Here is a 17,749-nt window from a genome sequence, read left to right as displayed (position 1 = left end):
GCCAATATCCTTAAATACATAGCCTGAGCAGACTTCCTTTCAGACTAAAGACTGGAAAAGAAGCAACTGCTTCCGACGATGATGTTAGAATCAATCGATCCGGTATGATTTCAAACCAAAGCAAGTCACAGTTAAGAGAAAAAACACTACTTACCAAAATGCCTGTACTTTGTGCTAGAAGCTTACATAAGATTATGATTTCAATCACAGAAACCCCCAAATTTTACTGTTGAATTTATTTATAGACCTACCAGGACTGCAAATATTCTAAAATTTTAGGCAGGTAGAAAATATTTAAGTAATTGAATACTGGAACACTTAATGTGCAATACTGGAATAACCACCAAAACAATGTCATTAACATAAGAAGCAGTCCGAATTGCAGACAGTTTCCTGCTCCTTTAGCTAAGATTCTTCGCAGGCATCTTCACAGGAAAGAGAAAGATTCGTCTTCTTACCAAAAACAATCAGAGCAAGAAATGCTACAGAAAAGACAGGTTTTGTTTCTTAACTGTCCTTTTTAGTAAGTAGGATAGGCAATGTCAACAAGATCACTACTCTGTGCTCTAGGCAAAAGGCTCTTAATAGGAGGACATGGAAGGGAAAGACACACATGAAGAGCTGATAGTCTTTCAGAAACCGTCAGTGAGAGGGGAAAAGAAGTTTCCCTACAAAACATCCCTGAATTAAGAGGAATGTTGCTCCAGTAACTTAAAAATAAGGTATGAGGAAAAGATGCAAGACAAATCTGTCAGAAGAAATGGTGTTTTGTTTCAAGACAGGAATAAATAGTCCACCCTAATAAAAACAAAACAAACAAACAACAAACCCAAACCAAAAACCCAAAACAACCTTCTGCCTGTCCTTAACCTGCTCTGTTATTTTTCTGGTTAAAAAAAAAAAAAAGGATTTTTTTGGTTTATTTCTGGCAGCGCTCGCCATTTCACAGCACACTTAGCACACACGGAATTGATCAATACTGCTACAGACATAAGACTAGACTATCCATTTACTAACCACAAGAAAATGTCCTGTTCAGCAAAATCCTGTACATTGTAACACTGAAATTTTAAAAGGCATTGTTGTACGGATCTCATTGCTCCCTTACACCGGCTACACTGAAAAAGTGAGCGCTTCTCTGCTAGCTTTCACACTGATAAACAAGTATACCTGTGCACACCGTGCAAGAACGTTAAAAAGTGTATCTAAACCTACACAAAGAACTGTGTACACATTTCAAGTGTAAGCAGAAAGTGCCAGGCTTGCCATGAAAGCTAATATAAGATCCGTTACACGGTCACAGTAGGGTTTTTCTTATGAAATTGATGGAGGTTCAAGCAGAAACGCACGAACAATCCTCCCAACCACTGGTTGCTACCATAACAATTTTCCTCCTAAAGAAACGTGGGGAAGTCCTCACACCCCGCTCGCTTCTTGGGACTCACAGAGCTGGCGTTTGAAACTCGACTTTGGTTGTTTTAAAGAGAAAAGTAGTAGCTTTTTTTCCACAACAAGTCAGTGACAAACTGAGCAGCAAAATACAAAGCGTTACCAATTGTTGTTTGGAAAGTCTCCCTTTACATTCTGTGCGTACATCTACACATGCACACACTCCTCACTATCACTAAAGGACGAGCCAATGCTTTCAGATCTGTACCTATTCTAAACTAATGAAGCATTAATGAAGTTCGCCATTCATCAGTGAATGGAAGAGAAGAAGAGATCTAATTGAAGTTAAGAGCATTTCAGCTGGGTTATTCTTATTTAAAACAAAATAAGGCAAACAAACAAACAAAAAAAACCCAAACAGAAACACACCAAACACGATGAAACACTAATAACTGCACTGCCAGATTACTGTATGTGACACTAGGTGGTTACGTCTCCACACTTGTTCCCCACAACTGATCTGAAATCTAAGCGCTGCACGCGTTTGAAGTGCTCACGTTATACATATTTAAGAATCGCGATGAAAACAGCTTCTGCCTTTACAGTCAGCGTCATCCCCAAACATCTGTCATCCGGAAAAAAGAACGATTTCTCCCCATTCACATTGATCGACAAAGTTACCTCAGGTTTTAAGTGCCGGCCCCAAAGCCTTACATTTTAGAGGACAAAACCAACATCATTCACTTACCTGAAGAACAAGAGATAAGAAAAACAGCGAACGCCAACTTAGTAGCAGCTCCCATTTTCCAACGTTGTTAAAACATTTAAGTGACTTTAAGTATCCAGTTTCCTGGGTCCTGCAAGCTGGAAGAGCTCCTTTCTTGCTGAACCGTTATAAAGCAATCTATAGCAACATTTCTGCAGCAGATAATGTTCATAAAACAGTAAAATCAGATTTGCTTAGCCACTGACGATCTCCCACCGGCTCTTTCTAGCGAGAATCCGGGTTAAGGGATGGATCTATTTGGAACTGCTTCAAAACACACGTGTCATTTGGCTTCTGTACAAACGGTGGCAAAATTTAATTCATAAAAGTACGCTACGAATCCACTTTTTTAAAAAAAAGTCAACAATTAAGCTGCTGGACACGACGAAGGCTCTGAGCACACTCCAACACTTTTCCACATCAAGCTCCGTGAAGCATCCCTCGTGGGTGCCCAGTGTCGGGGAGTCGTATCGAAATCAGTAAACACGATGTCTTCGTCCTGGCTCCCCTCATACAGCATGTAGTGTTTGGGAGAAAAGTAGCTCCATCTCAGCTTCAAACCTCAAAAGCCTCCGGGTAAAGGGAGGAAGTTTTGTCAGTTTCTTGAGGAAAACTACCTTAAAAAAATAATAATAATAATAATAATAAAAAAAATGGAAAGCCACCAGCTACACGTGGGCGACACTTCGGTTTTCTTTAATAATGCTCAGGGATTTAGCGTAGCCCAGAAGAGGGAAAGGGGAGAAACGACAGTTTGATAACAAACCGACCTTCGGGCTTCCCGAAAAGTGGCAAATCTCTAGTCCTTCGGCCAGTCAGCGAGAGCCGCGCATCAACCCCTCTTCTCCCCCGTCTCCGCGGTCCTTCTCCCGGGCCGTGCAACACCGGCACTCCCGAATCCCAGCAAGATCTCAAATTCTTCTAAGAGATTTCCATCCCCTCCCCCCCAAGAGGCTATATTTGGTATTTAAACACAGAAAAGCGACTGGGAGGAAAAAAAAATGCAGTATCCAGCCGCTGGGGAGGAGGGTGATATATTCTTTGTGGCAAATCCTTTCCTTGCCTGCCGTGCTTCTAGAATTCGGCTTCTTTGGCGGCGAGGAGGCGAGCGAGGCGGCGGGGGCTGCGGGCCCCCTCCGGGCTGGCCGGCCGGGCGACGCGTCCCCTCCTCCCGCCGAGCAGGCTAGCGGCTCCCCCGCCCGAGGCACGCTGCTCTCCAACTCCTCACGGACACATCTCCGCGCCCGCCCCGCTGCCGCTCAGACGGAGACCCGAGACGGTCCTCCTCCTCCAACTCGATCCAGTTCTTGTCTTTTTTTTTTTTTTTTTTTTTCTTCTAGGAGAAAGGAGTAAGAGCGAGCAGGGGTGGAAGGGAAAAGCCGGCTGTGCTCCTGCTGTCTTCTCGTGCCTCCCACACAGCGCACCCGGCGAGCCCCGGCCAGAGGGCGGAGGGGGGAGGAATCCCCTCGTCACCCTCTCCCCTAACTCTGACCCCGGCTCACTCCCGGCTCCAGGGAAGCCGCTGCCGAACGCAACTCTCTCGTCTCCCGGGCGGCGAAGGCAGCGCGGCTGAGACCAACTTTGTCCCTCCAGGAGTGCAGTTTAGGGGTTGGCGAGGAGAAAAGGCCGAGCCCGGGGATTTTCTCTGGGCGGCGGCGGCAGGAGCCGTCTCTAGAGTCTCCCGAGTCCCGCTGGCAGCTCGGAACAGCCCTCCGTACCCTGCTGCTGTTGCTGCTCCCCTGTGGTAATTTCATATCTACCCATTCACTTGTGTGGCGTGGAGAACGGACCCAAGATGGCGGCGCCCGGACGATTGTTTTTGTTTCCTCGCCGCCTCCCCCACCCTCCCCTCCTTTCCCACAAGCACGGCAGCCCCTCGCGCGCCGCCCCGGATTGACAGCCGCCCTACCCACTCACGGCGTGCCGCCCGCCGCCAAGCCCCGCCCACCCCCACCCTCCGGCGGGGCGGAGCGGGCCGCCGCGGCGAGGGGCGGGTGGTGCGCGTTCCCGTCCGCCGTCCCCCCACCCTACCTGCCCGCGCGCCGCCAGGCAAGCGCGCCCCCGCTCGCCCCTCTGGGCGCGGCCCTCGGGCGTCCTCAGCTCGGAGCCGCCAGCCCGCCTCCCCCGCGGCTCCGCGCTCGCCCCTTGCCCCCGCCCTGCTCCGCCCCGCCGCCGGCTGCAGAGCGAAGGTCGGTGGGGGGCCGAGTTTCGGTCGCTTCTCGCCTCGGTGAGGCGGGGGCCCGGCGCCCGCCCTGCCCGGAGGAGGCCGCCGTGCCGGCCGGCGGGCAGGTGTGAGGGAAGGGCCGGGCCGCGGCACCTGCTCACTGCGCCCGGGTCTGCCGGCGCCGGAGGAGGAGAGCTGGCGCCTCCCGGTCCCACCCCCCGGTGTTAGTAATTCACCTTCGCGGGGCTTGTTCGTGGTGCCAGGGCGTCTTTCCCCCCGAGCGCGGCCCTTTTCGGGTGCCGGAGAGCTGTAGGGGAGGGAACCCCAACCCAGAACCACAGCGAGATCCGCGGTGAGGGCCGGTGCCCGGCTGTGCACTGCCACCCCGTGTCACCTGCCTTCCCGGCCGCGCTGCGCCCTGCGGAGCCCGGGCCGGGCTCTGGGGGCTCCGCACGGCGGCCACGTCCCTCGGAGTATCCCCTGCTGCCCCAGCACCCGAGGTCGTGCTCTGTGGCCTTGCTCCCAGACGCTGCCACGCCAAGGTGCTGCGTTAATAGGTGTTTGTACCTACACGGCGTATCACGTGCGGGCAATTAGGTTTGTGCTGGTCGGCCTGAGGAGCAGGGTGCTCTGCTCGCATGGTGGCTGCCCTTCCTCCCTCTGGCAGCCTGCTGAGCCTCCCTCCGAATCACAACAAACTTCTGTTTCCTATCATTGTTTGTCCTTTGGCTGCCGCAGACCGGCGGCTCACGGTTTTTCTCGTAGGGAGATAGCCTTTAGAAGTTCCCGAGACGGGTACAACACTACGTTAGTTTACGTGCTGTGCAAGAGCAGAACAAAGGGTCTGTGCTCCAGAACGTGAGTATAAAGCAGCACATGTGCTGGGTTTGGAACGGAGGAGGGAGAAAGCAGGAAGGATTAATAATTTCCAGTGTTCTCGCTTTTTGGGGAAGGCAATGGTACTTTGTGTCCCTCTAGATGAAACACTTTTGCACTAGATTATTGCTGTTGAGGACAGTGGTCCTCCTTCCTGAGCTTGATGACACACTCCCTATGCTTTTTGTTTTTTTAAATGGATGCCACAAGCTATGTTACTTGTCTCTGAATAAAAAGGAAGATGTGTGTCTCGGATCTGGAGATCAATGAGGGAAAGCATAAGGGCCTTAATGCTGGGCTTTAATTTCTGTATTTTATAAAGGCCTGTGCTTGCATAAGCAAGAAGTACTAAGTTCTCTGAAAAAGGGTTATGTTGTTCACGAACCCGAAGTGGGTATTGAGCAATTCCAGATACCTTCCTTTTCAGCCTACTTGATGTTTTTTGGGGATGCAAATACTAGGTGGTACTAGATTGGAAGGGATATTGCATATAAGATTTTCCACATATGTGAATATACAGCCAAGTCAAGGCTGAGTAGCACTGCCAAGCTCTCTGAGCTGTGCTAATTCACTGATCTACAGAGGTGTTCAGTAACTAAACCTGGTGAGCCACCATAGCACTTGGATTCAGACATGAAGAAATCTAGGTATTTCAGCCAATTTATACTGAGGTGTCTGCTTGAGTTCTTAATCAGGATTCAGGCATCCTTTGTGTTTCTCTGCTGTGTTCAAACACTTACCAACACTAAATTCATCCAGTGACAATATTTTTTTATGATTTGAAACATCCAAAAAGCAAAACAAGATGTAAGGGATTGCGCGCATCGAGAAGCATCAAGGCATGTGGCAACACTTTTTATGCCATCTTTTATCCAAGTATTTCAGAGTGATTTACAAGCATTAATTAATGTAAGTATTACAACACTCCTACTTAATCTGTAGTTTTTAATATTCTTCAATAGCAGAATATTTAAATGTGACCTGTTCTGCAGGTTGTATTTTCACTTGGCTCAGCTTCTTCAAAATGCTCGTCATGTTGCCACATGAGTAGGAAATTATAGCTAAAAATATTGCTATTGTGTATGTGTGTGTGTGAATATATATATATACACTTCCCATTGTAGGTATTTGGGGTTTTCTTTTTTTTTTTTTTTAATGACAATGTAAATTATGGTACACATTTGTATTTTACCAATTATTTTTAGTAAAAGTAGAATAAATATGTCACCTCTATAACACTATTTGAATGAATGTCATAGGAAGGAGGTGTCTTTTACTCAAGGAGCTTATTATTAAGCATGGGTGGTTTTTTTGCTTGCAGGATTCCTTTAGCAGAGTAAAGCCTTCTGGCCATCCAGGCAATACTACAAAGCCAGTAATAGTATAGGGCTACTCTTGTCAACCCCCTGTTTATCAGGACCACAGGAATCAACAAATGAAGCATATTATTGTAGCTTTTCCTTCCCCATTTTGAGGCCAAATGGGAGCATGGCAAGTGGTATGGAATTAGGGTGACTATCGGTAACTAGGATCACAGAGCCCGCTCAGACTTTCATACCGCTTCAGAAGCATCAGTCTGTTTTCAGCCTCACTGGTGCTGCATATAAGCCTCGCATCCTTTGCAGACCTACCTAATGTAGCATACAAAAAGAAACAAATAAGAAAAGGTACAAATATGCTTACTTTTGGTATGCAAACAATAAAAAACAGTTCTGTTGTGTGGATGCAGCACCATAATCTTGTTTCAGTTATGTCATTATAGGCACAATGTCAATAGAGCTATCTGTATCTGCATTAGGGATTTGTTCCCATTTAATTACATTTAAAAAAATAATCAGGCAGTTTGGTGCAATATTGTACAGAAGTTAGCAGAAATTGCCTACCATTTTTGTGAGTTACTTGATGCAAAATGTTTTAAGGGCTTTGGGCTTTCTCTAGGCTCTTGCTTTTATTGCTAGTAAAAGGATGAGTTTTATCCCAAGTAGATATATTAAATGTCAACACAGTTGCCATCTCCTCTTTATTTTTAAATGTCTTTTTGCTTGCCTTTCTCATGTGAATTTTGGGGGTGTTTCCCTTTTCTACCTTTTGGTTTTTAATTTCTATTTTCCTTTTGCCTTAAACTCCAGATCTTTTTTCCCTCTTCTATGATCAATCTGTCTATGCATTTTTAATGAATCATTTACTGCGACATATGAGCACTGAAGATATAGTGTCAGGGACTTAAGCATCTGCGGAAAGCTTCTGTGCAGGAGCGGCAGCAGCAAGATTAAATGGATATGATGTTAGTTTCATTCTTTTGTTCATGTGGGATGGTACTTTGCCTAGAGGCAGCACAAATATAACTTTCCTTCCAGGGAATAATGAGAAGAATTAAAATCCAGCAATGTCTCATTTTTCTCTTTGGAGCACTGCTAGGAATAGAGGATTTCAGCTGTGCCTTTGCTATTTCCACACTTGCCACTGAATCAATACTCTTTAAGCAAAAACAGCATTATAGGTAAGAAACTATTGTGCAAGACTCATTCATAGTATCCATACAAGCATTTTTTAAATGTAGAGTGGGAAACATGGACTTTGTAATATCAACAAATATAACCCATGTCATTACCTCGTTAATTTTCTCTCATGGTCCAAGTAATTTTCCCTTTGAAACTCTGAAGGGAGGACCACATTCAGACAGTCCTTACATATCCAAACCAGAAATTACAAAAACATCAAGAAATTGGTCTCTCTAAGGGATCTCCTCCTAACCAGCCAGCTTAACTTTCCGTGCTGTGGGAAAAAGTGCAGATACTGGAGGACAGCCTAATTATATTTTTTTTTTTTTTTTTTTTTTTAATGAGTAAATAACTGCCTTAAAGGTATTTTTAATTCCATATGAGTATGCATCACTTATGTGAAACTCATAATATTTTAGAAGAGTTTTAAAACAAATTTTCAGTTAGTGCAGCGGACAGTAATTACTACAAATTGTTCGGTATTTTGTATTTTTTACTCTGTTCCAAAACCGTTCAGATACTTTACAGTTATATGCATAACGTAGCTTTAAATCATGAGAAAATGTAGAATTAATCAATCTTTTAAATGCTGATGAACTGAAATGAAATCAAAAGCTTGCCTCCGCTACACTTTTGGATTAGGTCAGTATATCCATCTATCAAATTTTTCTGGTTACAAGCTTGTAATCAAACACAAATTTTAGGTGTGGTTGTCGATTTCAACTGCTATCCACAATACACAAATTAAAACGTGTGCTGAAAACATAGCCCTATTTTGGATTCAGGTATGTTGGAGTTTGGCTAAATTGTGCTCATTTTATTCATGTGAGCTGTACTAATAACCACAACTGGGTAGGATTTGACTGGTATTGTGTTATATTAGGCTGCTTCTATAGCGAGTTTGTGCATGTGACAGAGTCCTTTTTAATGTAATCAGATGGGGCCTGTAAACCCACACTAAGATGAATGTCTCCCTGCTTCAAGTTTGAAAACAAACACATAGATACAAAATTTTACAGAAATTAACACTTACGTACAATCTCCATTAAGTCATTTTCATTAAAGCCTACATTTATACCAATGATTATTTTTCTTGTTTGATCTGCTATCCAGACTTTTGTTTTCTTAAAATACTTGTGCAGAGATTCAAAAATAACTAACCTATTTTCTTGGAGGACAGAGTGCTGTTTCTTTCTAGGATTTGCCCTGTCTTGTCAGAAAAGATCATCTGACTAGAGCTTCCTGTTGCTTTCAGACACTACACTGTCTCTTAGAGGCAGGTTGTTATGTCACAGTTTTTATTACTGTGGCACTTATCATGTATGATTTCATACATATTTGATAGTAAAATTGAAATTTCTAGATATTGCACTGTAGTCCTCATTTATACTATACAATCCTTTTTTTTTTAAGTGCCACAAAGAGTCCAAGACGAATTCTTAAAACCCTAGTCTGTATTATGAAAACAAGGTTCTTCCGACCAGTGTAGAGATTTTCCTTCTCAGAAAACAGTATGGTAATTTACATACCCCTTTATGAACAAACTCTGTGTTCATCACAGAAAGCAAAAGTGCTACAACATTGTAATGTTTTCACCATTGTTTTTGATGAACTCTTAACATCCATTATGTGTTTTCTTTTGCTACAGTGTCCTGACAATGATACTAGATTTTAAAGATTGTATATTTCTCACTTACTTACAAAGTCCTTATATGTATATCTATTCATTGGTAAAGAATTACATGTTTTAGAGTAAAAACTTATAATTAAATAGTTAAAAGAAATAGGAGGGCAAAGTAGCCAAGTGGGGAGAAATTGTCAGATATTTATAGTATTAAATTGTGTGCTCTTTAGAATTATTTTGTTAATATGACTTTTCATTCCTTTGAAACAAGGAAAATACTTGAATAGATGGAATTATTATGTCAGTCAAAACATAGTAGAAGCTTTCTCTAATGGCTGAAAAGTGGGATCAGGAGAGTTGGCTAATTTTCTAAGCTGTAATGTCTGGTTTAAATTCAGAGTTTATTTACAAATTGTGTGTGTGTATATATATATATTTTTTTTAAAAACAGTATTAAAGGAACACAAGAAAGTCAAATACACTGTCACAGGTGATGCATGTATGCTTTTCAGAAGCCAAAGACATTCTAGCAAAAGCATACCTGAAGTCTTCATGTATTTCTTAGTAGCAGAAAAAAATTATGGGAGCTTGATGAAAAGCATAGTACTAGTGTCACGTATACAACTTAGGTTCTAGAGAAAATTAGCTCAGTTTTGCTCATTGAATTAAAATGAAACACATAGAGAAGTGCCCCCAGGGGTGCGGATCGAGAACTTTAAGAGAGTGGGCTAGATATCAGAGCTGTGATGTGCAGTTTGGATTCAAAGTTTAGCAACAAATTGCATACATGCATAATATTTTTTAAAATAACTGACAACAGAGCTTGTCCTCTGAGTTTTCATGTCAGCCCTGAATGTTGAAATGTTGAGTTCCTTTGTAGCAGTAAAGTTTACAGGATGTTAATAGTTGTCCAACTCAAAAAGAAGAAGAAAAGTTACAAAGATTGAGCTGCAAACCTTAAAAATACAGTTTCTGGAGGTCTGTCTTGGAACACCAAATTAGAAGGTCTCCATGGGTTAGTAAAGTACATTGTGATGATTGCAGTTAGGAATGATTAGAGGAGCCAGCCAGGTTACAAGTAGCCAAATTGTCACAGGGCAGGTTTTCAAGAAATAGAGGAAACTTGAAATAGGTATGTGTGGATTTTAGAGTTTGCTAGCAGAGATGAGCAGTGATAGTTTGCTGAAGAAACCTTTTGAGAAGTGAATCAAAGGTTTGCAGGTCTGAATGGAAATTAGCTGCCTGGAGCAAGAGGAGGAGTGAGGGGCCTTGAGTAAGACTACAGTTGCTTCTGAGTCTGTCTGTCAGGGAGGTCCTATTGTCTCGCTTTAGTAATTTAAAACCTCAGTTAAGTGTAACATTCCTTGGAATATTATTTGATTCAGTTTGATATCGTAGACAAGATGCATGCTGGGGAAGACAAATGAGTCCCAGGTTTTGGTTTAACAGATAATAAAGTTCCTGATAGTATTGTTAAAGAACAATAATTGGAGCTGGACTTTTTGATGATTCAAATGGATTGGAGGATACTGGGGCTCAAACATTAATTACATTTTTTGCTAAAATACTAAGAAATCGAGGTTTCAAAATGTAACTAATCTGTTTCAGAAAGAGATGGCAACTGGGAGTCAGGTATCTATCAGAAAACCTGTGGATGTTGCATTTGAAAATCAGTCATTTGGAATTTTGTAAAAGAAATATGAAGATCCATGGTAATGAACAAGATACTAATAATTTTGTGGTTTATCATGGCTAATAACTGAAGAATGTAGAATTAACCCTTACAAGTACATTATGTGGCAGAAGAAGTTGTCCTGCTTCTAGAGGCAGCAGTTATAGGTTAATAAAGCCTTCCTGCAAAGGAAAAGAATTGGAATAAGATATGACACCCGGTTCCCTGAAAGAAACTGAGCTATTGATGCTCCTGCTGTTATCTGAATACTTGACTCCAAGTAGTGAATAGTGACTGTTAGAATTCCCATTGTGAAAGAGGAACGGCTGCATCTACTAAATACTGATATAGAGTAAAATTGCAAAGGGAAGGGGAGCTTCCAGAGCTTCTGTTATATTTGTTGTGGGTTGTAATTTTTGTAGCACAGTGAAATATTACTAAATTATGAGTAGCAGAAAAATCTATTACATCACTGCCTGAGCAATGAGATCTGACAACATTAAAGGTGAGAGCTGCTATTGCTTCTCAGTGCTTCATCTTAAACTGCATCTTCCTCAGGCTCATGATAGTGTTTCACTTCTCTGATCTACCAAATAAACAGCACTGCTTTTTATTAAAGGCAGTGATGTAGAAATGTAGGAGCCCTGAGGAAGTCAGAGGTGTGACGCTGGGACGGTGTTGCCTAATAGATACGAATTGGTCTAAGTTAATGTGTTTTGGTTTCAGCCCATAATTGGTGATTTAGGGATTTCATAATTTCTGCACAGAATTTAAGTAGCATTACAATAATCCTGCCAACAGCAGCTCAGCCTGCAGACACCCCTTTGTTCCTGTTCACTGTTACAAAAATAATGCCTCTCCCCAAGTGCTGTAATTCCTGAAAATCTGGCATATTACAGGTTTCCTTGTAAAAAGTATGGTTGATTCCCAAATTTGACCTATTTCAGGTCTAAAGGAGGATGGAACAAGTTTATAGCCTTAGAAGTCTCTCAAGGAACACCTCTGTATAGCTGTCCACTTCTTTATAAAGAGGAGAGTCCAGCTGTAACATTTCTTTCTGACAATTGTGCCTTTGGCAAGGTGGATGGGGCGTGCCAATCCAAGGTGATATAAAGTTCTGTGCGTTAAAACCTGTAAACTTGCTTCTGCAGCCAGCAGAAGATCCCAGCCTACTGCTGTTACATAGGCTTAGTCGTTGTCCAGCTCACCAGGTAGCTAAATCCTTCCTTTCCAGCTTCTACTGCTGAATAGTTTTGGGTAGATTAATCTACAAGTTATTGTATAATAATTACTATTTGGACATTGGACAAATAATATTTTAATGTCTGAGATGACAAAATTCCATTTACTCCCTATAGTGAGACATTCTTTCAGTTCAGCCTATTTTAAAATGAATACAAGCTAACCTTTTTTCTATTTAACTAGAAAGTTTTGAACACAGTGGTCAACCTTTCTAATAAAGGCTCATTTTTTCCTTCAAATTGTTCAGGCAATGAAAACATACTTCTAAGGTTGTTTTTTAGTTATACATAGTGCATGCACCCTGTTTAAGGAACATCAGATAATTAACTTTCATAACACTGCAGAGAAGAAAGTATTTTTGTTTTATACAGAGACGTAGGGAAGCTGAAGTACATGCACATGGATACTAGATAATTTTTTTTTGATACTTGCTCCGAAACATGGATGATTCAAAACATGAATTTGCATGATTCCATTGGAACACCACCATTTTGAAACTATTAGTCACTTCTGATAATAAGTGTAGTGGTGGTTTAGTAGTTATTATACATTTGTTGGCACGACAATGAAGTTTCTAAAGGTGTGAAATGCAAATGGGGCCTTTTTGGCTTAGGATTCATATGCAAACAGGGGTTGCCTCAACCAGAAGACCATCTTATATTCCTCTTTTTGCCATGAGTACTGGTGAACTAGCTAATGGCCAGTAGAGCTGCCAGTGTAGTTTAGAGGTACCTCTTTCTGTGGCATTTCCTAAATAGTGTCTTTCTTTTCCAGAGAGGTTTACTTACTTTTTTTCACCATTATCATAGTCTGGTTTTTTTCAGAAGTTCATGAGAGGCTTTCACTTTCCAGTAAGGTGTTTCTTGAAGGCCACAACCACAGTTGTAGAAAATTTCAGTTAGCCTGTGTCTTAAAGCCTGTCAGGTTCTACACTGAGAGAAAAGAAACTTTCAGACACTTGACCAGCTATTTGGAAGTCAGAAAGTGAGTGCCAGTGTGTCTAGCATTGCAATATCGAGGTGGATTAAGAGCATTAAGGAAACTTAAACAGCTCTCAGGAGAGAGGTTCCCATGGTTTTGAAGGCATATTTAACTGGAACTGTTCCTTGGCTGCTATTTGGGTTGAAAGATCTGGGTTTTTTCTCCTGGAATTGTCCATAGCACTACCTAGTTCTGCTTTTTTTATTAAGTATACTCCAAGTTTGAAAGTTCAGGTCATGCTGAGTGCTCCACCTTTGAGAAAGGTCAGACAACACTTCTTGGCAAGTTTAATGGACATTACCATGGAAGTTTTCAGGCACTAGCTAAGGCCAGTGAAAGAGGGAGATTTTTTTTCTTGCTTGGTTCATGTTTTTCTTTTAATGATCTTTTACAACTAATAGCCCCAATTTATATTGGTTTACAGGTTTTATTGTCATTCACTGAGTCATGTCAACAGCTGTGCTATTGGAGGGAAGGACTAAGATGTGGTTGGGTGTTTCATCTGTATTAGCTAGCACAGAATAATTTTATAGAACCATGTTGTCTCTTGTAGTAGTGATGGGAGAAACCAAATTAGAATGTAAGGACAGACTCTCTCCCTCTCATTTTCCAACTAAATAATATGGAAGCGTTCAGTTAATCATAGTTTCTGAAGCAGGTTTAATGAAGCTGTTATAACTGAACTGCAGTAACTTCGTGCAACTGTGGAGCCTTTTTCAGCTCTGTGTAGTATATAGTATGCTGTCAATTGATCATTTGCTATGCTTCTTCATAATTTCATAATGGAAATTATCCAGGTATATTTAGGAATTGTATAAATAACTGCTTTACTTGTGGATCTTCTTAGGATCATCAGCATTACACTACATCTTCTAGCAGCCTAGTATCAGTGGCGTGTAAGATTTGCTTTCTATAGAGTACTGACTGTTGTGAAGATGTTGTCAATTATTTAGCAAACAAGCCTCAAAATTATGAAAGAACCTCTTTTTTAACTATTAATTTTTAAAAATAGCATGCCGTTGTGTTTAAGCCCCGTTAGCTGATAATGAACCTGAGAAAAACTTAGTGGGATACGCACAATATATGATGTATGTCTGTGTACATATGTTAGCGGGTGATTCTTCTTCTACATTATTGCTTTGCTTAAATTCTGCTTAAGATATGTATCAGATAAGAAGTGCTTTTTTGATGAAGAATTATTTTTTTTAGTTAACTAGAATGTAATTACAACCTTTTGATCAAAAGTTTCTTACAAACAGGTAGAAAAAATGAAATTATTATGTAAAACAGGCAGCAAATCAGCATGACAAAAATTTTTATACAAGTTCTAATAGATAGCTTCTAATACTTGGAATAGCTAATACGTTTGGTAGAATCACTGTGCCAGTAGAGCAATGCAGATAAAATGTTTAAACAGACTAGACACTGTAGAACATACTGATGCAGTAAGCTTGTGGTTCCAAGTAAAGACAACCCTTATGCGCATGTCCAGTCCAGCTTTTTGTGAAATCATAGAGTAAGAGCAGTCAGCTTGTCTGTGGCTGGTGTTTATATTACCATGAAGTAGTAATGGGAAAATTGGGAGTGTCATTTCCATCTTGATTCTTCTGGTACTTTTGCTATTATTTCAGCTTGATTTTCTGTGACCTTTGGAGCACTCCTGAAAATGTTAAGCAGAGACTGAAAGGCTTAAAAGTGGCCTTATTATAGGGAAGGAAAGTTGCAGTCTACAGAGAAGTTCAAAGAGGATCAAATGGCAGGACAGGTTAGGGTTAGAGAGGTGGGAAGAATGCACTGTGGCATCAGCTTTCTCACAAGCTGCATTGTGAGAAGTCTGGTGAGTACATTGACCGTGTTATCATCAATCACACCATGATGCCAGTGGCTTGGCAGTCAAATTTTTGTCCTTGCTATTGGAACATAGAGTTACCTCAAATCTTACCTATTTTTCAAGCTGTTATATCAATTTCTAAGCTCTCCTCTGTTAGGCCCCTATGCAAGGCACATGGCACGGCCATTTATATGCTTTAACTATTCCTGTGTTCTGGAATGGCATTTGTGGATTATTAGCAGTGTTATACTATAGCAGATCTTTAGTTACACTCATGCTGTATTTCCACAAACACTTTAAACCAGCCATGAGCCAAGAGATGCTGCCCTGCCCTGCACAAATGTTCTTGCAGCTGCACACTTAATTGATTGGGGAACTGATTTGCGTTAGAACTATCCCAGCAAACAAATCAAAACAAAACATTTGCTTTAAACTGGTTTCTGAACTCACCTGATTCCTGGCCTCACAAATATTTATGCTGGCTTGAAGGTCTTCACTTTCCTGATGTTAAGACCGTAAGAAGTGTGTGAAGAAAACCAGGAGCTGCTTTCTTGACGCAAGGGCTGTTTTAATGGACTTGTGGAATTGCAGTTGAAGTTGTAGCTCCTTGCTAAGCAGCCAGGCATTCTAAAGGAGGTTAATGGTCATCTTTTTACATCCTGACTCCAAGACACACCTTGGATAGAACCCAGGGTGTGGCCTTGGATGAATGCTGTCTGTATCACCTGCCTGCCTTTAAACATTTTTCTCTGAAGAACTTCAAAATTTATCTTCTGTGATCCAAACTGTGTCTAACAAGAACACATTTCTACATCCACTAAGGTATTTGTCTACTCTATAACAACCTCTCACAACAGATATTTTCTACATTAGGTAGTTACATTTACTATTTATGCAACAAAACAATTGGAGAAAAATACGGGACTTAGATGAATTATGCTTGTCAGTATTACAATCTGACAGTTTAAGTAGCTCATTCTTTTTGTCTAAAACTGTGCTAAGATAATTTATGCATTTCATAAGTGTTTTATCTTTGGATTACAAAGAATTACAGAGTTTCACTCATCCCAAATTACATACTAGAAAACGCATTCATGTCTCATTTATTACATTGTTGGACATCAGAACAGAATTATGTATCATGGTTAGTCGCATCAACTCCTTTCGTTAGTTTTACAGGTCTTGCATAGTACTTATGCATACATCTGTATTGCTTGGAATTTCTGAGACAGTTACAGCTAGTTCAATAAAAATGGAATGCCTTTTTTTGAGAGAAATTCTCCTTAATTTAAGTAATCTTTTAGTACAATGCAAATACTAGTTATGCTATTTTTCCTCCATCTTTCCACTATAAACCTCCCAAATTTAATGCATTATGTGCAACAGTTTTTCATATAAGTCCCAATTTGTATTTGTTTGCTTGGCACTTTTATCTAATACACTGCGAGCTTGCACCACAGCTGCTGCTTCTTTCTGACCTCAGATGCTTGAAGCAAAGGATGGAGAGAGGCTGTGATGCTGCGTGGCAGTCTGCTGGGGTTGTAAAAGTGTCCCTTTGCTCAACAGAGCTCCACTGGAAGGTGGAAGGTTTCTCTTCCCCATTGCATTTTCTCTTTGAAGGTATTGTAAGGTGACCTGACCAGCATAGACCTTTCTTTACAGGAAACAGGCAGTGGTTCTGTCACAGGCAGCGCATGGGCAGGGAAAAGTTGCACTGCACTGCTGACTTGTGGTCTGGTTTTTTTGTTTTTGTTTGGTGGTGGGTTTTTTTGTGGGGTTTTTTTGTGTGTGTGTGTTTAACAGTTAACCTAAACATCTGGTCAAAGATCAGGACATTATTCTGAGTTGCATCAAGTAAAGCACATCACCTGTGGAACTGCAAAGACACTACAAAATCATTAATTTCTTCAGCTAGTATTGAAGAATTAACTCCTACACCCAGCAAAGAAAAATTCAGGAATGTAGTTTGCCACATGAAATTTAGAGGATACAGAAGAGATAAAGGACTAATTATAGAGGTCGACTGGCAATTCCATTTAAACTGTAAGTTTCCTCCTCGTAAAAGTAACTAGGACACTGCATTATAAAAATAGTCTTACAAAATTCCATGGTGGAATGGGTGTTAGTAAGCTCTTAACATGTGCCCTAGGTTATTGCTGTTTGTGTCAGTCATTGATTTATTTCTAATTTCATTGCATCTTTGAACAACCAAACAATTTTTGAAATTTTCTTAAATGTTCTTTCATTATAATGTAAAAGAAGATGACAAGTAGTGGAAAGATTTTAATCCTGGAAATATTTGAAAGAAAAACTTGTTGAACTGTGTGAATTTCCGATTCATTCTAATTATTCAAGTGTTCTGGCTTTTCTTTCACTAAGTTTGCAACCTAATAGTTGCTTTCGGTTACAAAAGCCAAAAAAATAATAGACCAATTTACAGGTGTAATTTCTTAAAAATAATAATAACAATAATAATAATAATAAAGGGTTTATCTAGATTTATCTGGAAGGCTGCTGCTGAAAAAGCACTTCAGCAGACTCTGAGATAATACAGATTAATATTACAACTTTTTTAATTCTTACCCCTCTTCTCTGTAATTTTCTCTAGCCTCTCCACCTTTTAGCATCCATGTTATTTTATCTTAAAAGTATAACTGGAATCTTTAAATGGGAGAGCGGTAAAACCATTGACCCTTCCAGCTA

General features: G+C 40.9%; 1 protein-coding gene across 3 annotated transcripts in view; it reads right to left on the bottom strand.

Annotated features, from left to right (window-relative positions):
* ACVR2A (activin A receptor type 2A) overlaps positions 1 to 7,999 on the bottom strand; it is a 75,190-nt gene extending 67,191 nt beyond the window's left edge. Inside the window, exons 1-2 of one of the 3 annotated variants that reach the window (XM_080400077.1) lie at positions 2,926 to 7,999; positions 2,138 to 2,772 (exon numbers count right to left, since the gene is read on the bottom strand). In XM_080400077.1, the coding sequence (XP_080256203.1) occupies positions 2,138 to 2,192 (55 nt within the window). In that variant the 5' untranslated portion in view covers positions 2,193 to 2,772; positions 2,926 to 7,999. Of the gene's footprint in view, positions 1 to 2,137 lie in introns of all 3 variants that reach the window. The other 2 variants (XM_080400078.1, XM_080400079.1) reach the window with 2 other exon arrangements.
* Between the last annotated feature and the right edge of the window lie 9,750 nt (positions 8,000 to 17,749).

This window comes from Falco punctatus (assembly GCF_963210335.1).
Source record: "Falco punctatus genome assembly, chromosome: 8".
NCBI lineage: Eukaryota > Metazoa > Chordata > Aves > Falconiformes > Falconidae > Falco > Falco punctatus.
Note: the sequence above shows the minus strand (reverse complement) of the source record. Positions and strands in the feature narration are given on the sequence as shown.